This window comes from Elephantulus edwardii, unplaced genomic scaffold (genome assembly GCF_000299155.1).
Source record: "Elephantulus edwardii isolate Elephantulus edwardi_28Jun2011 unplaced genomic scaffold, EleEdw1.0 scaffold00061, whole genome shotgun sequence".
Lineage (NCBI taxonomy): Eukaryota > Metazoa > Chordata > Mammalia > Macroscelidea > Macroscelididae > Elephantulus > Elephantulus edwardii.
Window position 1 is genome coordinate 49,533 of NW_006399811.1, and position 24,636 is coordinate 74,168.

General features: G+C 42.8%; 1 protein-coding gene across 1 annotated transcript; it reads right to left on the reverse strand.

The window, feature by feature from the left end:
• Positions 1–128: 128 nt before the first annotated feature.
• SERPINC1 (serpin peptidase inhibitor, clade C (antithrombin), member 1) lies at positions 129–24,371 on the reverse strand. The gene is made up of 7 exons (XM_006887702.1): positions 24,282–24,371; positions 10,560–10,926; positions 7,213–7,428; positions 6,011–6,148; positions 3,550–3,940; positions 2,539–2,603; positions 129–384 (listed from the first exon to the last, which is right to left on the reverse strand). The coding sequence occupies exons 1-7, from the start codon at positions 24,320–24,322 to the stop codon at positions 208–210; spliced, it is 1,395 nt and encodes a 464-aa protein (XP_006887764.1). The 5' UTR covers positions 24,323–24,371; the 3' UTR covers positions 129–207.
• Positions 24,372–24,636: the final 265 nt, after the last annotated feature.

A 24,636-nucleotide genomic window follows, 5' to 3' on the forward strand; every position in this document is an offset into this window, starting at 1 on the left:
ACCCTCCAGCTGGTTTTTGGAGGCAATAAGTCGCACAGAGGAGCATCATTCCACCAATAGTAATGCCCCAATAGTAACACCATTCTTGTTTTTCCTTATTTGACTTTTAAGCAGCACTGTCCCATTCATAATTGAGTTGGTAGTAGTTTTATTTCTGTTTACTTCTGTTCACAGACCAAATAGGAAGAAATGCAAAGAATGAGAACACTAGTTAACACAAGGGTTGGCCACTCTGCCCATGAAGATAATAGTGTTCAAAGCAACTTCCCTTATTAAAACCAAGAAGGGCCTATTGGCTTTGAAAGTCACCCTGCTGGGGTTCAGCGAACGACCAGCAATCCCGATGGCCGTGCTTGCTGCTGCTTCACTGCCTTCCTCGTTTACCTGCAGTTACAGAGGAAACAAAACGGCTGCATTAATGACTCTGCAGTTCACTATACGTAGGTAAATCATCTACAGACACACAAATTCCTCAAAATGCTGGGAGAAAACACATAGATTCATCCTAGAGAGGGTTAAACCAGGCTGCTCCTTGGAGGCAAGGATTCTGGGTCTTTGCCTGACATACTTTGGACATGTAAGGAGAGACAGGTCTTTGGAGAGGGACATCATGCTGGGCAGAGTGGAGGGACAGTGCAGGAGGGGAAGACCCTCTATGCGGTGGATTGATTCAGTGGCTGGGGTAATCGGGATGGGTGTGTCAGAGGCAATGAGATTGGCACAGGATAGAGCAGGGTTTAGGGCTGTTGTACATAGGGTCACTATGAGTCGCAAACGACGGCACATAACAACAACAACAGAGTCAATTGGGTTCGTGCAAGACCTTGCCGGTATCCCTTTCTCTTCAACCATTGATTTGATGAAAGCTTTTGAGTTAATTGAAGCCTTAGGCTAGATAATAAGTACAAGGGCTCAATTCACACAACCCCTGAACAGGAAATCTGGATGTTCATAGAGTTGTCACATTTATGGCTGGCACCATTATACATGGTGTTAGAATTCTTTTATACCAGCTGCTAAAAAGATAAATTAACTTGAAATCAGAGCTCCATCATTTTATTCTTAGAGTTGAAATAATCCCAGGTGTAACAACCTCTACACAGCTACCTAGTGCCTATGCAAAGAGGAGGATTCTCTGGCTATATGAGGTAAACAGTTCATGGACTAAGAGCCAAGAACACTGCTCTTTGAACTTTACTAATAAGCAGAAGCACCACAAATCTTGAGAGAGGTCTTAAGAAAATTTTGCTTAGGGACCCAGAATAACACTAAACTCTGTCCTGGGATCTAAGTGAAAACACTTCTGAGTTTAGTTTTGTAAAGTTGTGCAATCATGTCTTTCTCTCCTTCTTACCTCCCCCATCTCTTTTTCTCCCTTTTTATCTCTTGCCTCCCCACCTATTTCAAGTAGTATAAGTGGGAAATAGGAAATCATTTTAGGATTAAACATATCAGAAGAGTAGAACTTTCACATAACCAGCCAGAATCCTTTCATTCACACCAGGATCTGGTTTATAAAGGCTTCCCAGACTTAGAATTATTTGTGGTCTCATGTATTTGGTTCTGAAGAAAAACTTGTTCCAAGTTTCACAGAGACATCTTTGGGTCACTATTTAGTGGGTTTCAACAAACTCAACTCATTGCCATCGAGTCAGAGCCAACTCACAAATGACCCTCCAGCAGGTCTTTAGAGGTTGTGAACCACATGAGAAGATTGCATATTTTCGCTCCCTCAGAGCACTTGGTAGATTTGAACCACCTGCATTTAGGCAGCGCATCTCTACTTACTAGGGCCACCTGAGCTCCCTTTTAGCAATATTCGACAATTTTTCTCACAGTTTTAGAGTACTACTTCACTTTCTTCAGTTTAATATTCCCAAGAAAAGTCCACAAATGTGTTGATCACATAACTATATAGATTTTCTCTAATGTATCCAATGCACTCGTTCTCTGGAACCCATTTTATGGCAAATAATCCACAGACAACCTTACCCTTCCTTAATTTGCATTTCTTCTTCAGCTATTACAGTTAGACGTGTGCCCCACTACTCTGAATTCTTCAAGGAGAGCTACAACATGTTTGCTTTTCAATCAGCTTGTTAAGTGCTTCACATTTTCTTGGTATCTCTTCCAGAATTTTCATGAATCTATGCATTTCCTCTTCCTCTAAATTCTTTCTCAGTGGTTTAACTCCCTTTTTTCTTTGTGCTATCCATCCTAAGGTAATCATTGTTTCCCACAGATCCAGCCCTAAGAAGTTCTCTTCTGATTCTTGCCCTGGTGAAGGAGATGTGAGAGGTTGAACAGTTGGAGTACCTGAGAGATATACTATATCAGGCTCCAGGAGAGAGAAATCGTGACAAATTTGAGGATTAAGGGACATGGAAATATGCCCTTTGCCACACTGACATCTGTTGTTTGTGTGCCTACTATCTTTATACCATCTAATTCAGTGGAGCTAAATTGCTTAAGATACTGATGTATTGAATAATAAAGTGACAGAAAAGCAGCATAGGAAGAAAGCAAAAGTGTACTTACCTCAATAAATGCCTTATGGAATGCATCTGAGACATAGAGGTCATCCCGGCCTCCCGCAACGACACCTGGAGGGAAGACCAGAGAAGGCTCAATGAAATGGAGAAAAGTTGCTTCAACTAACCCACCAAAAGGAATTTCATTTTAACTAAAAGGTCTTTATTTAATGAAAAATAGGGGGAAATCCTGAACCCTCACCTAATGTAGTAAAATTTTAATATGTAACTAAGAGAATGAACTAGCTTTGTAAACGGGCATCTATTTTGCAATGATTGGTCTCTGCCAATTCAGAACAAAGAAGAGTGAATAAAATCAAAGACTATTCTTTGACAGGAATAATGTACAATGTTAAATTTAGTATCCTGGATTGAATTTTTGTCTCCCCAAAATATATGTCCACTTGTCTGAACTGTGCTTCATTATTTTGAATAATATGGCAGTTATGTAGTGATACCCCTTGATCTGATAAGACAATCAGATGTGAGAGGATTAAGGGTGGGAGGCAACAGCTTTAATTCTGTTACAGCTCAGATCCTATGTAAGTGGAGTTTCCCTGGGATATGACTTACAATATCTTTTATCTTACAAGAGAGAAAAGGAGAGAACGTGAGATGAGCAGAGGGGATAGGACCCTTGTACCAGTCTCACTAAGAAGTAAGAGCCGTAAGTGGAGTGTGTCCTTTGGGCCATGGAAGAAGGCCACGTCTTCGAGATCTCCAAGAAATGCTGGCCTACGGCTGCTGTAAGAACACAAGAACCTTCCTCCAGACAGAAACTGCCTTCCTTTCGAGCCAGCACTATGAATTCAGACTTTGGTTCAAGACCCCCAGACATTCCATTAGGAGAATGATGGGCAGTCTCCTCCTGTGTGATTAACTGCCACTGAAAACCTGCTGGAGGGTCAGTTATGGTTCAGACTAGGCAGTACACAATGACTTGTTCTTTCTACCTTTGGTCAGACAACATGGGACAACGTGGGGACAGAGAGAGCAGCAAAGTCCATCCTGCACTAACCTGGGAGCTTGGCCTTTTCAGAGGTGAAGAGGTCCACAAGGCCCATGTCCTGCAACTTTTCTTTCACACTGAAGTTGTCCTCTATACGGAAGCGGGGCATGTGGACCACCAGCATCGTATCCTCAAGTCCATCCAGCCACTCCTGCTGCACCTCCAAGGTGAGTTCCTGCTCTACTTTGCTCAGGCTCTTCTCAGGCTTGGGCAAGATGAGCACCATGGTGATGTCATCACCCTTGAAAGGCAACTCGAGCACCTGGGTACCTTCAGCCACACGCCGATAGCGGAACTTGCCTTCCTGGTACATCATGGACACCGTACATGTCTCCCCATCAGCCTTGTGAAACACTTCCTTCCGGGTGTTCTCAGAGCTGAACTTAGACTTCCACAGGCCCTAGACAAAGAGGACAGGCGAGAGAAGTGCAAAACAAGAACAAAAAACATCTATGGGGAAATATTTAAGGATATGGGAAATACTTGATATTACTACACACAGATAGGTAGAGATTCATAAAGACTGAAAAAATATACACAAAAGGATTAACAATGTGTCAGCATGGTGGAATTATGAGTGAGTTCTTTTTTCTGTGTACTATCATATATTTCCTAGATTTTCAAAAGTGACTATTTGCTTTTTGGGGTTTTTTTTGTTTGTTTGTTTTATTATTTTTTGTGTATACCGTCAAATCAGATCTGACTGGTACAGGAGGAGATGGCCCCTCTTTCTGCAGCAGAGCATCTGGTGGATCCCAACCGCACACCTCTGAGATTGCAGTGCAGCTTCTTGCCACTAGGCCACCAGAGCTCCCTGCTATTTGCTTTTATAATCAGAAATATTTTAAAACTGTGGAAATATTTTTTTAAAAGCCTGGAAAATCTCTTCTTAAATTTAAATCTAATTTTCTTTTGCTTTCTGCCCACATCTTCCTCAAGAGCCAGCGTGCAAAGTGCACCAGAAGAATAGAGGCCCAAAGCAGGTGACACTCCCCAAAGGTCATCTAAAGACCTGTCAAGCAGATGGTAAGACCGGCTGACCTCCTGAGATACAAGGTACACTTTTGAAATTCTCATTTCTTCTTATTTTCTAGCTATTTGACTTGGCAATAAGTTATTTAACGCCTCTGCAAGTTATTCATCTGTAAAAGTAGAAGCTACAGACGGCTAATATTTATGGAGTGCTTAGTGTGTACTGTGACGCTCTAGTGACATTGTGAATAAGGTATTCAGCTGTTAACCGAAAGTTGGCAGTTCAAACCCACTAGCTGCTCTTCAGAAGAACGACGAGGCAGTGTGCTTCTACAAAGATTTAGAGCAGCCTTGGAAATGCTGAAGGGCAGTTCTCCTGTGCCCTACAGGTTCACTTTGAATTGGAATCTATTCACTCATACTGAGTTTGGGTTTCAGTATATAACAGGCACTGCTCTAAGCAATGCAAGAACTTATTCAATAACTTTTAATTTTATTTGCAATAACTTAACAATACAACTTAAAATGCAATCCTCTTTGCAACTCTACACGGTAGTTTTCTCATCATCACTATCTTGTAGATGCACAAAATGGGCCAGTAAAGGCTCAGATAGCTTATCCCAAGTTCACACAGTCATAACATGGACAAATCAGGAGTGAAACTGGGTCATCAGTCTACGGGGTCCACGATCTTACTTGTGAGATTGTGAGGATCAAGAGGACTAACATGCTAAAGTTTTCCTGTTAACTGTAATAACATATGGAACACATGTTGGAACTGCAACATACCAGGTTCTTGAGGAGAGGGAGCCCCAAGACATGATGTTGTTGGCAGGAGCAGTAACTTACTACATTCCTGGGGCAATAGGAGAAGGAAAAATGGAGCATGTCTCAGACTGGGCAAATGGGCCACACTTTCCATCTGCTTTAAGTTGGAGCCCTCTTTTTTTTTCTTCTTAGCACTGCCTGCCATTTCTTTAGCCCTCTTCCCAGATGAAATCAAGCTTGAGAAATTCTTGACCTGTTAGGGAAGATGAGTCCATCTGCAGAGTCCAATTATGGGTCTGTGCTAAGTCAGAAGTGAGCCTGATCCCTGGAGGTTTCAGACCCTTCAGAGCAAGGAGCCTTTGAATGTCTCTACAAGTTGTTCCAGATGATGGATGAAATCTCAGCAGGGCCAGTAGACTCTCATTTTGTTCCAAATGTGAAAACAGAGTTAAGCAGACATCAGAAATGACCACATACTCGCATACTCGTGTGAGTTTACCACCCACCACACATACCTTGTGTGCAGGGTTTGTAAGTGTGTATACTCTATGTACCATGTGTGTACCATGCGTGCAGCATCCCATCTGTGGGTTATGGACTCTTGGCAGACTTGCCTTGCTTGTCCAGGCCATGCATGAACCATTTCTCAGAATGACTCTACCAGCATACACCCAGGTGGGCTGAGAGTTTGGAGGAAATCCCCTGTGTGTCTCTAGGCTATTGGGAATACCTTGAAGTAAATGGTGTTAACCAGCACCAGGACAGTGAGCTCATTGATGGCTTCTGGAGGGATGACGTCAGTGATGCGCCCTTCAGTCTTATTGGCCACCCAGTTGTTGATGGTCACCCTGGACTGCTCTGCATTTCCCTGAGGTGAACAGAAAATAAACCTACTCATGTGCTATTCAATTCATTTCTCCACTTACCCATGCACAATTTTATTTTGTTTGTAAGCCCTCTGACCTTTCCAACCACTAGATTAAGAAGTCATCACTAGAATCCAAACTAAGAAAAGTTCACAAAAATAAATAGTATAGTGCCATGAACCTTCTATATAGATAATATTTGTTAATAATAGAGAAGAAAAGGAAAATATAGGGAAATAGGAATCAATAAACAAAATAGAAAAAAGAAGATAGTTTGATAAAAAGAAGATAAGCTACTATTTTCTCTGACTTTGGAAAACTTCAACTCACTGGAGATTTCAAATATGTTTCATGGGCAACTGATGAGTAATATAGGTGGGAGCGGGTGTGGGGAGGGAAGACCCATATGGTCCTGTTAGCTTGGAAAATGCTGATCAAAAAAAGTTAACATGTTTCTTTACTGTAGACTTCTCAGAACCCTTAAAAACCTCAGGTGTTTTATGAATCTCCAAGAGGAGAATACAAAATGCCGCATACACCAGTTTTATTTGACCATGGTAGCTCTTTATAATTTAATTACATTAAATGAAGTATCTACAGGACTTGAATTCTCAGAATGTCCTTTAGTATATATTTGAATTTGGACAATACCTTGAAGAATTATTCTTTATTTTACTTATTCAGAGCCATGTGAGCCATATTATTAGTTGCCATTTGGTTGACCCCTACTGATGGCAACCTTATGTATAATAAAATGAATTGTTCTTCAGTCTTGCTCCAAGCTCCATGATCTTTTAACATGTTTGAACTCATTGTTGAGGATATAGTATCAATCTGTCTCATTGAGGGTTTTCCTCATTTTCATTGACCCTCTGCCAAACCCAAGCCATAGATGCCATTGATTCCTCATGTTCTTACTAAGTATTCCATGGGCTCTAGTGTGTACCTTCTCCTCTTACCAGGACTCCAATAGCACAGAAATGCTCATTTAGACTTTGCTTCTCCATATCCTCCATTTTTTAGTGGGAAGAAAGAACAGAAGTCAAGGATGAGATCTGCAACTTACCTGGAAGTCCAGGGGCTGGAGCTTGGCTCCATATACCAACTCACTGATGTCCTGGTAGGTTTCATTAAAGATGAGAGATTTCTCTCCAAAAAGGCGATTGGCAGATACCAACTCAGAGGATTTGTTGGCTTTTCGATAGAGTCGGCAATTCAGTTTGGCAAAGAAGAAGTGGATCTGATCAGATGTTTTCTCGGAGATGGTATCAAACTTAAACACCTATGGAAGTCAAACAAAATGGCAGTGGGTACATAGGACAGCTTGAGTAACATGAGGGATGAAACTAAAACCAGTCATTACAATTTACTATACAGAGGTAACTCATGGTTGCTGTGATACTAAACACTGTGACACAGATGAGTCAAATGCGATAATGGTTACCCATGGTGGACAGTGTTTGGTGGAGCTCCCTGACTAAAACAAGCTTAGAAGCAGGAGTAGCATCCAATTCCATAATAGCTTGCCTCCGGAAAGGCTATGAACTTGGAGAAACTATGAGAGTTATACAAAGTGTTCAGGTCTTTCATTCAGAGGGTCACTATGAGTCGGACTTGACAACACTTAACAACAGTTTAAGGCTCTACTCCTTGGGAAATGACATCATGCTGAGAGAAGTCAGAGAAGAGAAGGTCAGAGAAGAGAAGATCCTCAATGTAATAGATTGATATGGTGACTGTAGCAGTGGGCTCAAATGTGTCTCAGATTGTGGAGATGATGACGTAGGATAGGATAAGGGTTAGACCTATTATTCATAGAATTGCATGAGTCTTAGAGAGAGCTCTGTTGGCCTAGTAGATAGGAAGTTATGCTACTAAGCCAAAGGTGGGTGATTTTACTCTACGGCCCTCAGGCCTAGTTTTAATCCCTCAGGCCTAGTTTTAATTGTTTTTGGTCAAACATTCCTCTAAGCAGTATAGCACTGGTCTGTCCACTTGCTGTACAGAGGTAACTCGTGGTTGCTGTGATGCTAAACACTGTGACACTGATGTGGCAAATGTGATAATTGTTACCTATGGTGGACAGTGTTTTGTGGCGCTCCCCGATTAAAACAAGCTTGGAAGCAGGAGTGGCATCCACTTCCGAAATAGCTTGCCTCCGGAAACCCTATGAACTTGCAGAAACGATGAAAGTTATACATGTGTTCAAATCTTTCATTCATAGGGTCTCCATGAGTCGACGGCACTTAAAAACAACAGTCTGACCTACAGCTACCTCAGCTGTGAGTTCCTCTAACCTTGGTACATAGCACAGCTTTAATGCTTAGCTCATTTTTAAAAGAATGAATGATGAATGAATGAATGAATGAATGAATGGAAGGGGGAAGTGGGGAAGATTATCTGTGATATGACAGAATGTCTCTAAAGGACTCTCCATTCACACCTGGATGTTTTCTTGCTGGAATGGGAAAAGTGATGTTGGTGGCTCTGGGCAAAGAGAAAACAGGGACAATGGCCTCTCGAGAACAAGTGCTTCCAGGCCCACCCCTGGAGCCACCCTCAGGGACGTTCTGGGTTGCTGCTGGTAGGGATGGGAAATAAAAAGAGTTATCCTATCAGTAAATTGTTAAACAGAACAGAATCTAAGAGTTTTATGTTTGAAAAAGATTTAATGATCATGTTAGTTGACATGAAATGGTCATCCCCCACCATCACCAGCCAAGGCAAAATGAATGCGGTCTTTCCTCTTTTTTTCTGTCTTCCACACTCAGAAGAAGTCTTTGGCTTTATTTCTTCTGTCTTTGATTTTCTCAATGTCCCCCCAGTTTGTAATTCTTTTAGGATAATACCTTAAAGCATGGTGTTCCATTTCTTTGTTCCATCTCATTCTTACCCCACGTTTCCAACATATCTTGCTCCTCTTTTAATAGAATAGAAGAACCTACAGGACATGCTTGGTTTCAAATACTGTTCTACTTCTGTCCTTAAAGAAAGGGTTACATTTAAGATCTCTCTTGGGAACAAAAACATGAAAGATGTGAGAAAGCTTCATGACCAGTGCCAATACCAGTGTATATGTAGTTTAGTGAAAGGTCCAGAGAAGGAAATACTGTATCTCTAAAGAATTGTCTCTAAAGTGACAGGGTTTTTGGTGGATCAAAAGCTTGGGTTAATCCATCCTAGGAGGCACCAAAGAAATGATGAAACTTAATGGAAATAGGCCACTAAGATAGAGGGAAGCCCTCCAAAATGTACAGATTCTAGGGTCTGGAATTCAAGTAAACACTATATAGCACATTTAGGGGTAGGAAGTCCATTGTACCTATTGATTATCTGTGATTATCTTTGCTCTTGGCTATGATCAGGCATAAACAAAGTCAGTCACACTCCCACGCCAAAGGCAATCTAATGGTCTAGTGTTCCTATGACTTCTAATACAATCAGTGGTGTTTAATCCTTGATTTTTCTTTTTTTCTCTTCCACCACTGCTCCTTCACAAAAAAACAGACAAAACTAAACCGCTGCCCTGAAGCAATCAGTACAGTACTATAGAGCCAGGAGAGGCTCGTATCCTTTCCCTGAAGCCTGGATCTCAATGCATGGTCCTAGAATTGTCATCCAAGAGCTGGTATGCCTGAGCACCCTAGGTAAGTTCCTCCAGGCAAGAACGGGGACTCTCCACCACCCAGCACAATGTTTGGTACAGAAGACATGTTGAATGAATAAATCTGCAGATGACCCAATAAATCAATAAACATGTAAATGAAAAGGAAAAGTAGGGCAAAATATAGTTCTTCCCACTTTAAGGCAGCCCAAAAGAAGAAACTCAAATTAAATAGCAGAAATCCAGGTGGCATTTTTTTACCTAATTTAAAGAATAAAAAGCTTTCAAAGGAAATTATACTTCGTAATGAGCTCCCTGTAGGCAGCTCTAGTGGCCTGTGGCAAGAAGCTGCATTGCAATGCTGAAGGCACACAGTTCGAGTCCACCAGTTGCTCCTTGGGAGAAAGAAGGGCACTCTCCTTCTGTGTGATTAACTGCCTCTGAAAATCCCCTGGAATGTCAGCTATGGGTTCATTCCAGTTCAACAACAACAATAGCTCCCTAGTGAGCTTTAGTGTTGGATAGTGTTGTTATTTTGTGTACCCTAGTGTGTACCAACCCATAGCTGACCCTCCAGCAGGTTTTCAGGGCCTGTTAATTACATGGGAGGAAGCTCTCCGTCTTTCTCCTGCAGAGCAGCTGGTGACCTTGAACCACTTGCCTTCGGGATTGCAGCTCAGCTTCTTGCCACTAGGCCACCAGAGCTCCCTTAGTGTTGGATTAAGAACTATTAAACAACAATAAAAGAGCCACTCAACCTATTGAAAAATGTGAAGCCATTAGACTGAGCAGAAGGGCCTTGACTGTACCTCCATCAGCTGCTTGAGAGTGTTGTTACAGGCACCCAGCTTAGTCATAGCAAATGCTGTGGAGATACTCAGGGGTGACAGAAAAATGTTGTCATTGTCTTTCTTGGAGTTGGCCAGGTGCTGATAGAATATAGTGGCAAAGTTAGAGTTTGCCCTGGTCAATTCCCAGACCCGCCTGTTGGTGGCCTCGGGGATCTTCTGCTCTGGGCTCTCCTCAGCTGCCTTCTTCTCTGGAGAGCGGTAAATGCACATGGGGTTCATAGGAACGTCCCGGGGCTTGGCTGTGCAGATGTCCACCGTGGGGTTCACGTTGCAGGTTGCATAGCTCCAGAAGCCAATAAGCAGCAAGGACAGAAACCATACTTTCCTACAGAGAGACAGAAGGTGCAATTAAGTTGCTGGGAGACCCCAACCTCCATTACCCACCATAACCTGGCCCCTGTAAAACACAAGATTCCAGCTCACCTGGTAATGTTAGAAGTGAGCTAAAATCTTTGAGCAAAGTCCAGATTCTTTGGACTCCAATTCATAGCACCCCATAGGACCTCCTCGTAGTTGACCAAAGCAGTAATCTTTATGAAATCAGACTGCCACATCTTTTTCCTGTGGAGTGTCTGCTGGGTTTGAATTACCAATCTTTTGGTTAGCAGCTGAGCTTAACTACTGCATTACCAGGGCTCCTCTCTGAACAAAATACAGGCACCCAGAATATTTCTAGTCTTGGGATCCTTGCAAGTGATTCTTCCTATTTGCTTCAGCATGATCAATTTGGGATTAGAATCAATAGTTTTTAAATGCATTGTATACCTGCTACCACATGCTGAGAGCTGTGGAGAAATGAGAAAATACAGAGCTCTAATTGGTTAGATACATATCCATGCATGAAAAAGGATGGGAAACAATGAATGAAAGAAGACAGTAGGAGGTGTCATTTACAGAGACTAACTTAGGGAAGGAACCTTAAATGGATGGCTTTTAACCTGGGTCTTAAAGGATGGGAAGTATTTCTACTTATGGAGAAGAGCAAGTTCAGTAATGTAGGTGGAATAAAGGAGAAAGAAATTGAGTGGCTCCATGGTTAACTGAAAACGGAAAAGTTGTCAGTTCAGACCCCTGCCCCCCGGTAAGTGTGTGGGAGAAAGACTTGGCAATCTGGTCCCATAAAAATTACAGCCGAGAAAACTCTATTAGGGGCAGTCTGCTCTGTCACATGGGGTCATTATGAGTTGAAAATGGGCTCAAAGACTTATAAAAAGAAGAGCAAATGGGGTAGAGCTGCCACCTAGATACAAGAAACACCCAAATCTAGTTGTAGCACCTACTCTAACCATCAGCTCCAAACTAGGACTTGCTGGACAGTTTCACCTAGATGTCTTGCAGGTTTCCTAGTAAAACGTGACCAGACTTGAAACTTTCCCTCACATGCCTGTTTTTCTCCAACTCTGTAAATGGAATCTTCATCCTTGGAATCACTCTGGATTCCTTATTCTCGACCTTCTCATCCCCCCAGGTTCATTCTGCTTCTTTACGGTCTCACCAGTTATTGCTACTACTTTATTTAGTTCAAACCCTTAGAACTTTTTGGTTTGTTGTCCATGAGATTTAACATTTTCCAGACTAACTTTGATACCTTTGTCTCATCCCATCCAAATATATTCTACTTCTTACTATTGAGAGCAGCCGATCTAAAAGGCAAGTCCAGTGGCATGCCTCTTCTACTTAGAGTTTGTCAGTAGTCCTCCGTGGTCTACAGCCTAAAGTTTTAGAATGGCGTACAAGACCCTTCATCACTGACCCTAGTTGGCTTTTCAACATCAATTCCTCTGCTTTGTGGCGATGAAGATTTTATGTCAGTTTGGCAGTGGCTTGGCAGATATGGTGTATAATTCTCCGCTTTGTGATTTAATGTGAACATCAAATCAGTTGTTAGAGGAGTTTCCTTGGGCATGTGGTTTATATCCTGTATATATGGCTCGTCTGGCACAATTCGCTTTCTTTGGATCTTGCATCAGACTTGTCATTCTCTGACCTCTGGTTCCTGGGATATAAACCAACCGGCTGGTTGTCATCTCACCTGCTGGCTTGGGGTTTGTCAAATGTTGAAACCATGTGAGATGAGAGAGGCCTCCATTTGAAGAGCTTCTGTATTCACCCCTACCACTTATCTTTAATTAGACCTAAATCCCAGTGAGACCAAGAGGTCAAGTTCAAAGTGTCACCAGAAGAAGCCATGCCATGCTACATTCTAAAACAAATGCATGGTTTTTCTGATATAGACTACCAGATAGCTCAGGAATATAAATATTGGAAAGGCTATTATGGGTATGGGATAATAGTGCAAGGAACATAAAGTTGGAACAGTATGAATTTATTGATAAGGGCTCATTAAGCAAAAACTCTTCATTGTTTCAGTTCAAAAGGTTAGAAAAAGATCTGGTTGGTTCACTGAAGCATGCATTAAGAGGTGGCCAACATTAAAATCAAGTTGAGAAGCCACACCTGCCTTTGTATACTGTAGAAGAAAGCATCCCAAGGCTTAGGCAGTTTTCCTGTTATGATGGATCAGGTTGGACCTGAACACACCTTTCACCACTTCAATGAGGAACAAAGGTGTGAAGGGCGTCTTCAGAATTCTTGAAGATGGCTGTGATTGTTGTTTCTTGTAAGTGAGATTTAGCAGTGGAGACTGCCTTAACTGAATTAGACACCCAATGACAGTGGGGCTGACTGGACTTCGTGCTTGGGGTCAAGTGGCAGCACTTAATCACTAAAGACAAGGGCATGGCTGTTAAAAATGGACAGAAGAGTTAAAACCACAGTCATGACATTGTAGGTGCCAACAAGTTGACTACAACTAATAGTGACTGCCTGAACAACACATCTGAACCTTGCCCTATCCTCTGTGTTTATTAATTTATGGAATTGGCTGCTTGTGTTGGTCCCTAAGGGGAAAATGTTTAATCTATACAAACAGGAGATTTCTAGGTCAAGTGAACAGCAATCTAACTTGAATCACAAGGTAGAGTCACAGCTCCTCAATCAATTCTCAGCCAATTTACAGACCCAAAAACCCTTGAATGAAAGGGTGGTTGAGGAAGGACTCTACTTCACTGCCAGAAGTGTCTACTGTCTAAACTGCCTATTGTGAACTCGGGTTTTATCTGACCCACAGAGTCATAAAGTGGGACTCACATAGCAGCACTGCATTATTAAATAACAGATCAGGCTTCAGAAGAACCTGAAGGCACCATTAGGCTACGTGAGGAAGTGGCTTAAATGCTCTTGGTCTCCACCCTTGTCACATTACCTTCTTCTCACTCTCTACCTATGACCTCATAGGAAGTTCCTTATAGTATTTTTAACTGAAGAAGAGGAAGCTTGCTCCAGGTTTGCAAGTGGTTCTGCACAATACCTAGGCTTCACTCAGGTGGAACGCAATAGCACTGTAATGCCTTTCTGGGGTCTCCCTGAGGGACGGTGGTAAAGGAAATTCTCTTCATGGGCTGAACTTTAAGCAGTGCACTTGGTTATTCATTTTGCTTCCAAAGAGATAGTGTGACTGTGTGCTAACTAATGGAGCGATTTGGATGGATGGTCAGGGACTTGAAAGAAACTGATTGGAAAATTGATGACAAGAAGGTATGGGAGAAAAGTATGTAGGTTGATCTCTCTGAATGCGCCCAAGAAATTAAGGTGTTTGTTTTCTCATATGAATGCTCCCAAAATGATGGCATCAGCAGAGGAAGATTTTAACAGTTAGATTGAATATTTATAATTAGATTGAATATTGTGGTCCATGGATAGAGTCAAGCCCTTTTCTTAGTCATTCTTGTCATTGCCCAAATAAGTGGCCACAATGTCAGGGACAGAGATTACACATGGGCTCAGCTACATGGACTTTTATTCACCAATGCCAACTTGGCTACAGACACTGGCAAGTCCTTAATCTGCTGGCAGCAAAGACCAACACTGAGTTCCAATATGGCACCATTCCAAGGAGTGATTGGCCAACAACTTGATGGCAAGTTGATTTCACTGGACTTCTTCCATCATGGAAAGGGCGGCATTTTGTTCTTACTTGACTAAGATACTTACTCAGAATATCTGATGGCCTCATGGGAAGGAGCTGTCCTGCCAACCTGAAGACACACAATTCAAATCCACCAGCTGCTCTGTTGGAGAAAGAGGAGAGGTCTCCTCTCCTGTGATTTACTGCCTCTGAAAACCCACTGGAGGGTCAGCTATGGGTCGTTTTTTACTTGATGGTACATAACAACAACAGTAGGGTATAGATTGGCCTTCCTTCAAGGCAGTGCTTCTGCAAAAGCTGTCATTTGTGGACTTACAGAATGCCTTATCTATTGCTATGATACATCCCATACGGCAGTGCTTCAGGTCAAGGAATTCACTTCACAGTGGTTGAAGTGTGGCAGTGAGGCCAAGCTCATAGAATTTCTCATCAACCTATCACAGCTATCGTTATAGAACGATGGAATGGCCTTCTAAATACATAAGTATGGCCTCATCTAGGTGGCAAAACCTTGCAGGGCTGTGAAAATATTCTCTAGGAGATTGTATATTCTCTAAAACAACCATTCAGTGTATAGTGCTGCTTTTCTTATAGCCAGGATTTATCCATCCATGAATTGAAAATTAAAAATTGGAATATACCACTCACTGTTATCCTTAATGACCAACTCGCAAAATTTTTGCCTTCTTTCCCCCCTACCCTGTGCTCTGTGGGCCTGGAGGTCTTCATTCCAAGGGAAGAATGCTACAACTGGGGCCACAACATAGATGCCATACAACTGGAAGTTAAGAATGCCACTTGATCATTTTTGTCATCTCATGCTTCTGGATAAACAGGCAAAAGAGGAAATTACTATATTGGCTAAAACTGGATTGATACTATGTGATGATGGAAATAAAAAAGACTATGCCTAGAATAAAGGAGACATGGAATATCTCTTAGTACTACTCTGTTAAGTGGTTAAAATCAGTGGAAAACTACAGAAAAACAGTTGCAACATGACTGCTAATCACCCACACCCTTCAGGAGTGAGGATTTTGGTCACCCTACAAGGCAGAGAACTTTGATGAATGGAAGTGCTGGCTGAGAGCCAAGGGAATATGGTTTGGGCTGAGGAGAAAGCATTCTAAAAACCAACTATGACCAGGTGCAGAAAAGTAATTACTTTTATATTTCTTCTTTGCTTTATTATTTGCATGTAGGTGTGGGTATCGAATAGCTTTTCTTTCTTTTTCTATTGTTGTTAAGTGCCGGCGAGTCTCTTGTGACTCATAGCGACCCTATGTACAAAAGCCCTAAACTCTGCTCTGTCCTGTGCCAATCGCACTATCTCTGACACTACTTATTTAAAATATGAGATGTGAGTGAGGCCAGTATGTTCCTGTTGTATACATGTTAGGTGCAAGTATGACTTACATGTATGTCTTTATTTAGAAATTCTGTGTGCTTTCAGATGTGTACACATGCCTGACAAGAAGTAGACTGTGAGAGTTAAAATTATATGTCATGCTATAAACTTTAATCAAATCATTATAACAAAAAGATCGTGTCGACATGACTAGGCCGTGATTCTCAGTGGTCTGGCAGATCTTATGTAAACATTCTCTATTCTATATGATCTTTGTGAGCAGCTAATCAGTTGAAGGAGAGGAAGACCATTAACCAGGTGGATTGACACAGTGGCTGCTGCAATGGACTCTTGTGTGTCAGGAAGTGTGAGGATGGCTGAGGATAGAGCAGGGTTCAGATCTTTTGTTCATAGGGTCGCTGTGAGTCATACTCGACTCAGTGGCACCTAACAACAACAACAACAATCAGTTAAAAGCAGTTTCCTTGGGTGCGTGGTCTACATCCAAAATACACGCCTGCGCTGGCAAATCTCTCCCTGTCTTGATTCTGCATTTGTCTTGCCATCCTTGGACCTCTGTGTGAGCCAGCGACCTGCTGTTTGACTTGACAGTTTGGGGATTGTCGGCTCCTACAACCTTGTATATTAGGGGAAGCCTCCATGCTGATGCTCAGTCTATGGATTTGGAACTTGCCAGACTCCACAACTGTATGAGCCATTTTTCATTGTGTTTTGTTCTTCTAGAGAACTCAGCCTAAGACATTGCCTCATCTTGTATTCTAGATGTGCTTGAAGTTCTCATAATTGAATTTTTCCCCTTCTTTTTCCACTTTTGCACATGTGCCTCATGCTGACATATCCTTCTTCCATTAGCTTGTCTAGTGAACGCATTTCATCTTTAAGACTGGTAGAGCAATTACTGTTTTGCCTTCATTATTGTTTAAAATCTGGTCTTCCTCCCTTGACCGGACACTAACGATGGGCAGTGTTGTCTTTGGAGTCTTGATGTCTCAGACCACACCACAGGTTTGTGTAGAATGAGTGAATTTGAAAAGGCCCTGAGGAGAGGAAATCTAGGTTGCAAGTGAGACAGAGGGCAGACCAGACCCACCAGAGTGCAGGGTTGGTTACAGGGTCGAGTGGATGAGCCAGGTAATGGGAAATTTTAGAATCAGAAAAAGGGAATCTTCAGTTCCAGTTCCCTCCTTTTTGCTCATGAGAATCTAGTTATTTTCTGGCAGACTCAGTTCTAAAACCTTGGTCCAGCACACCTGTTCTGTCTTCTCTGCTCAGTCTTAATAATTGAGAAGGTGCATTGAAATTGGAGAACTAAAGGAAAAACCAGGGAGTGGCCACACTAGACACTTTATTTCCCTCCACCTTCTTATCTCAATTTGCTCCACTTTCCAGCATAATGTTCATCCACATTGGACTTCCTTCCATTCCTCACTTCCGCTTGGCCAAACTCTGTCTCCTCAATCTGCTTTCCTTTGGCTCACCCCTCTGCATCCTTCAGTTCTTAGCAGAGATAAATGAAAAAGCACGAAGGGGATTCCTCTAGAAGCTAGCTAGCATGAAACGATTTGAGGAACATCCCTCTGCCTTCTTGTTGTTATTGTTGCTGTGTGACCTCGAGTCACTTTCAACTCATCGCCACCCTGTGTACAACAGCCCCAACCTCTGCTCTAGCCTGTGACAACCCTATTGTCCCTGACACGCCTAACCCCACCACCCCCGTGATTGAATCAATTCATTTCATTGAGAGTCTTTCTCTCTTGTGCTCCCTCCACCCTCCCAAGCATGAGGTCCCTCTCCAAGGATTGGTCCCTTCTTGCAATATGCCCAAAGTATGTCAGACAAAGATTCAGAATCCTTGCCAAGGAGAAGCCTGGTTTCAGCCTCTTTAGGATGAACCTGTTTGTTCTCCTAGCAGTCCATGATATATTCAATACCCTACCCCAGCACCACAGCTCAAAGGAATCCATTCTCTATCATCCCTAGTCATTGTCCTGCTTTCAAACGCATAGCAAATAATTACAAAGACTATGGCCTGAATCAGATGCATCTTAGTCTCCAGACTGACATTGTTGATCTTCACTACTGCCTTCTTGGGGGAATGAACGTTTTAGAGCCTCTATAAACCCTTTAAGAGGGAGTTCTGGTGCCCTAGTGGCAGGAAGCTGCACTTCAATCTTGAAGGCATGTGATTCAAGGCCACTTGCTGGGGCGGGGAGACGGGGGAAGGATAGGCAGTCTCCTCCCTTGCGATTAACTACCTCTAAAAACCCAGCTATGGGTTGGTTCCAACTCTACGGTACACAACAACATAAGCCTTAAGATAGCCATCTTTAGAGGAAATTATAGAAGGCGACTTTTTAACACTGGAAAATTAAATGGAATCTCCAGAAGATAACTGAGTGATTTGCTGAGTGACTTTCATGAATGGGACCGTGGAAAAGAACACTGCATTTAAAACAAACATAGTAGGTAGGGCCTAGAAGAGTATCTTACATTAAGTAGATATATTTTGTTGTTATTGTTATGTGCCATCAAGTTGCTTGCGACTCATAGCGACCCTCTGTACAACATCCCTAAACCCTGCTCTGTCCTGTGCCAATAACCTGTCTCCAAAACACCCACCCCGATTACCCGTCACTGAATCAATCTACCTCATAGAGGGTCTTCCTCTCCTGTACTTTCCCTCCACCCTCCCAAGCACGATGTCCGTCTCCAAGGACTGGTCCCTCCTTACAACATGTCCAAAGTATGTCAGATGAAGCCTCAGAATCCTTGCCTCCAAGGAGCAGCCTGGTTTAACCCTCTCCAGGATGAACCTGTTCATGTCAGGCCAGAAGCAGGTTCAAAGGGAGAACAAAGGATTCAAGGAATATCAACATGTCAGCAAAGGTAGTGAACAGCCTCAAATAACATGTAGTGCCTCTCCCTTCCCTCCCTAGAAGACCACCCACCTGGCTGAACCACAATGGAATGTCCCTCTCTTCCCTACCTAAAGACCCTCAACTATAAAACCTGCCCTAATCCACTTTAGGGTGCAGTATTTCCCTGGTTTGTCCCTCTGCCTGTTTCTCTTTCTGCAGACCAAGGAATCCTGCCCAGCTTCCTTTATTTCTTTGGTCCCTTCCTTGAGTCCCTGGCCTTATGTCCAGTGCAAAGACCTAACAGTTCGTTTTCTTAGCAGTCCATGGTACACCCAACATTCTTCTCCAGCACCACAGCTCAAAGGCACCAATTCTCCTTCTATCCTCCCTAGTCATTGTCCAACTGTCTGACACATAACAAGTGATTGCAAAGACCATGGCCTGTATCAGACACACCTTAGTCTCCAGAGTGGCAACATTGCTCTTCAGTACCCTGGAGCAGTCCCTAACAGCAGACTTTCCCATCGCAATATGTCTTTTACTATCCTGGCTGCTGGTGCCAAGAATGTTGACCGTGGAGGCGAGCAAACTGAAGCTGTGAACAATCTCAATATCTTCACCATCCATCCTGATGCTACCAATGGGTCCAGTGGTGAGAATCTTTGTCTTCTTGACATTGAGCCTCAATCCATATTGGAGGCTGCAGTCCTTGACCCTCTGCAGCAAGCGCGTCAGGTCCTCCTCAGTTTCAGCAAGCAGGGTTGTATCATCTGCATAACGCAAATTGTTGATGGATCTTCCACCAATCCTGACCCCACATTTCTCCTCATAGATCCCAGCCTCCCGGATAATCTTTTCTGCATACAGGTTGAAAACGTATGGAGACAGGACATGTCTCTGGAGTTTGCACATGTTTAATATCTTTTTGCCTAAGGACGAAGTTTGGCAAAGCACTGGAGGGTAAAGGAGGTAAAACCAGAAAGGGTGCGGCTCCAGGAATTTTTGAATAGCCCACAGCTAAAGGATCTGTGAAATGGAAATGTTGGCAAGATAGCTGTTGGGAGACTTAGCATGCTCACTGAATTCCTACTGGGGGGATTCGAGCCTGCTTTAGAACATCTCATAAATTCCTGATCTGTTGAACCAGACACCTGATTACTTTTAAAAGAATGCAAACTTTGCTATTTTGGACTTAGTTTTGACTAAAATGTGAGGTGACAGGAAACTTTGGGGAAAATCCCTGACTGTGCTATCTTAAGCTTCATGTGGCAAAAGGAGAGACTGTTGTCTGGGGTCAAGAATGTGTTCCAGGTTTAGAGGGGAGAATTATTCCAACCCAGACAGATACCATGAGAACAGTATTGTCATTTTCAGAAAGGAGACCTATAAAGATGCACCTTTGGCTGGCTGCATCATGAAGGGTCACATGCCAAAAGCCACCAGGCCCAAATTCAAGAGGTATAAAAACGCAGGGGCTGGGAGAAGCAGGTGCTGACGGAAATTGCAGGAGATGAGAAGGAGAGCACAAAGCAGCTAGAAGACGAATGAAACAGGACACAACCACTCTGTGAGTAAAGAGTATCAAGTTAGTCAGAACCCCTTTCTCCCCATCAGCAAATGAAGGGAGACAAAGCTTAAAAATTGAGCAACTGAAGCCCAACAATTAAATTCAATTCATATTTTTTGAAGTGGTGATATATGCCTAGCATATACTTGATACTTCCACCTACAGTTTCTCACATCAAACATGGAAGGAAACATGGAAGGAAGTTGTGGCTAGTTTCATCTTGCAGTTCGATCTTACAGGAAGAAGCTGTCCTAGAGGAGCTAACGATGTTCCGAGATCATGCAGTCCGGAATGCTGAGCTGTGACATTGTAGCCTCACATTGCACTCCCACAGATGGTCAGAGAGACCTAGCTGGATGTTTTTAAATGGGTTAAAAATATCTAGAGAAATGATCATCATGAGTGCCAAAGTAACTTACAGAAAATACATTGCTGATTTTGGAGAAATTGTGGAGGATGTGAGAGATGCCAAATAACTGGAAACAATTTCAGGAAAGCGAAATGTATTGATCCCAGTAGACTACAGTGAGCCCAGCTCAATTCTAATAGTCAAGAAAAGAGATTCTTCGAAAATTGGTTCCCCAGCCTTTTAAAAAGAATATAATAATTACTAGTCATCAGCATGCTTTCACTGAAGGTAAAACAAGCTAATCTCACTTTCAAAAATGAGATAAATAACTGCTCTGGCAAATGGGAGATAAGGATAGTTGGGACATACGGTGAAGCAAGCCATGAAATAAAGGTTGTTGTATTTTCTTTGTAGATAAAACAGAAATGTGAGATGAATGACAGCATAATTAGGTAGACGTGTATCTCCACAAATGTTAACAGATTTAAATTTGAAGGAGACTCACTAGCAACATGTCAGTGTTCTTGTCTTTATTATTTTTATTATTACTATTATTTACATCATAGGGAGCTCTGGTGGCCTAGTGGTAAGAAGTCATGTTACAATACCAAAGGCACACAAAAAAATACCAAAGGCACACAGTTTGAATCCACCAGTTGCTCCTTGGGAGAAGAATGGTTAGTCTCCTCTTGTGTGATTTACTGGTTCTGAAAACCCACTGGAGGGTCAGCTATGAATTGATTCCAACTCAATGGTGCACAACAACAACAGATTCTTTAAATCAGTATTGTGGTTGAAAACATAGAAGCAATGCACACCCATGTTTATCACGGCTTTGTTCACAATAGCAAGGAGTTGGAAACAACCCAGGTGCCCATCAAGAAACCAATGGATAGAGAAGCTGTGGTATATTCACACAATGGAATACTACGCTGCACTGAAAAACAAGGAATTCATGCAATATTATTCAAAATGGGTGACCCTGGAGGACATTATGCTGAGTGAAATATCTCAGTCACAGAAGGACAAATACTGCATCTTGCCACTACTGTAGGATGGGACTGACATCAGGGTTGGGGTAAGACTGAGAAAAACTGGATAAATTATGTATATACTCCATTGAAACAGATGAGGGAGAGAATAATTTTTTTTTTTAATTTTTGTGTGAGTGTACCATCAAATCAGATCTGACTGGTACAGGAGGAGATTGTCCCTCCTTTTCCTGGCAGAGCATCTGGTGGATTTGAACCGTGTGCCTCTGGGATTGTAGTTGCAGCTCCTTGCCACTAGGCCACCAGAGCTCCCCGAGGGAGAGAATAATTTTAAAGCGATAGATGATAGGGTATTATGGTTATCACAAGAGTCCAGAATTAAGGTTGCATATTGGAGTGTACTGGGGCGGTGGGATTGTATACCAAGGAAGAAATTTTTCTCTTACTTTTCAAAGAGAGATGCGAACTGGGGGTTGAGGAGGAGGGCTGGGCAGGGAGAAAAGCACAACAATGAATGAATGGAAATCCAAAATCTCTGTAAATATTCATTAAAATTAATAAAATTTTTTAAAAAAGAATGAGCCCTAATATGACATAAAAATATGATTATTTCTTTGTCTTATTAAAATTGAATATGTTGAAATAAAAAAAGAAAACATAGAAGCATGCTTATCAAACTCTTAGTGACACAAAGCTTGGAGGGTGAGCTAAAAACTAATGATGATGCTGAAATTAAAAATCATTGCAGAATCTTGAAGAAGCCAATGTCCAAGATGAAGTGTAACAGAGAAATTGATTGTATTGGTAAAGAGTATGCAATATTTGGCTTAGTGGGTGGATAAGAGGTTGGATTTACCACCAGTTCAGTATGAAGCAATGATGTGGTTTCCAGAAATACCAGAGAGATCCTGCTTTTCCTTGAAGGATGGTCAGTGTCCAGACAAAAAATAACCTCAATGCCCTGACTTGAATTCTGCTCTGCTGAGACCACACATATCTGGAGTACTGAATCCTGTGTAGGTCACTGAGTATGAGGAAAGGCCCTGGCAGTGCAGAGCTTGTCTAGGGGAGCAGTCAGGAAACCCAGAGAGAAGGAAGAGGAGTTGCCTTCCATGCTGTGTAAGGGGCCAGTGCTAGTTATGGGGAGGCAGTCCTTGATTCAACTTGTGGGAGAATTTTCTGTCAACTCTAAGAGGACATGAAATGGGCTTCTTGTGAGGCAGTGAGGCCCCTGTCCCTGGAAGTGCATCACTAGAGGTAATTAAGCACTCATTAGTGATGTTGTCAAGAGAATTTTCAATCCTGGAAGAGACTCCGACTGTAGACCCCAAGAAGTCCACTTGGTGAAGCTGCTCTGACAGCACACCCGAGGAAGGCAGGACAGTTACTGAGGTGTGCTCCTCAGAGAAGGGCATCCCGGAAGGAGGGAGCCGGGTGTTGGAAGGAACACAACAATGTTCTGTGGGATCATAGGTGAGATTGATGCCCCGAGGGGTGGGTGAAGGCCTTGGTAATGGCAGACATTTAAACCCTCTGCCACAGGAAAGTCTTTTCTGGCCCAACAGACACCAATCCCTGGATCCAAACTTCCAGGCAACTGGTGTTTCCTGGACTAGAGATCATTTTAACATTCAGTCATGGTGCAGGGTGGGCCAGGGTTTCTTCTAGCTGATGTAGGGTCCCTGGGTCTAAAATAAGGAGTCCGTACAGGTACTGAATATTCTCGGTCATTCTCTGGCCACAAAAGTTTTGCAAAAGGACTTGCTGATGGCTAGAAGTTAGGGATAGCCAAGGGAAACACACCCTCTTGTAGTCTTTTCATAAAGAGAGGTACAGAGCAGCAGGAAAATAGAGAAAGAAATATGACACACAGAACCCTATCTTTTTTTCTTACACCTTCTGTTGACTATCTTGGTTGCCTCTTATTTCCCATATGGTTCTTCAGGCCCATTTGGAAATACAAGTGGAAACTGAGGGGGATTCTGGGAGACATATTAAACACAAAGAATGAAAAATTGAGCAAGCCATGGCCTCACTTCTAGCCTCTTATGACCATGCAGGAGATGCAGGGAATGTGCATGGTGCATGGAAGGGGGGCTGGCGTGGAGAGGAAGGCTGCAGGGCTGTAGCCAGAGGCCACTGAGGTCTGGGAGGTGAGGGGTGAACAGAGTGGAAGACAAAAGAAAAAAAAGGTTTTTAGGAGATTTCAACAGATGACATTTGCTGCCTCTTCAGTTGTATGGCAAGCTGTGGAGAATTCTCCTTGGAGCTTTTCCTGTGTGGCTGTGAATGCTCACATTATGTGCACCATCTATGCACAAGGGAAGCCCTGTTCCTTGGGCTAAGAAGTTAAGGTGTGGCTTAGGAAGGACCTGACCCCAAGGCTGGGTGGGAGGGAGGGAGCTTGGAACAACACCTTCCTCACAGGTATTTGACTGTAACCTCCAGAGCAGAGCGAGGCCTGGTCTTTTATAAGGTGAGTGAGGTCACCCTCCTGAGACCTTCAGGGTCAGAAAACCAAATAAAGGCACACAGAGAGAAAGCTCATGCCTCTTACCTTTCTCCAGCAGCCACAGTTCTGTCCCCGAGAGAAAACATGGTCACTAATCTCCCACCAGGCTCAGTGAGTGGAGAGAGTGTGGTCTGAGGCAATTTCTCTCAAACTAGTTCTTTTCCCTGAATCTGACCAAGGTTCTGGATCCTGGAGTGGGGGAGAGAGCTGGACAGGAGAGGACTAAGGTCAAAGGCTGATGACCAGCTCCCAGGGTTAAGCAAAGTGTAGAGCCCAATGTTTAATTAGTAGAGCAGTTTTAAAGTTCAGTCAGGCCTCAGAGAAAGTATGACCCCCTCTCTTGCCTCCACTCCCTCTATTTTCTCCATTATAGGAATGAAAAATGGAAAACATGTTCACC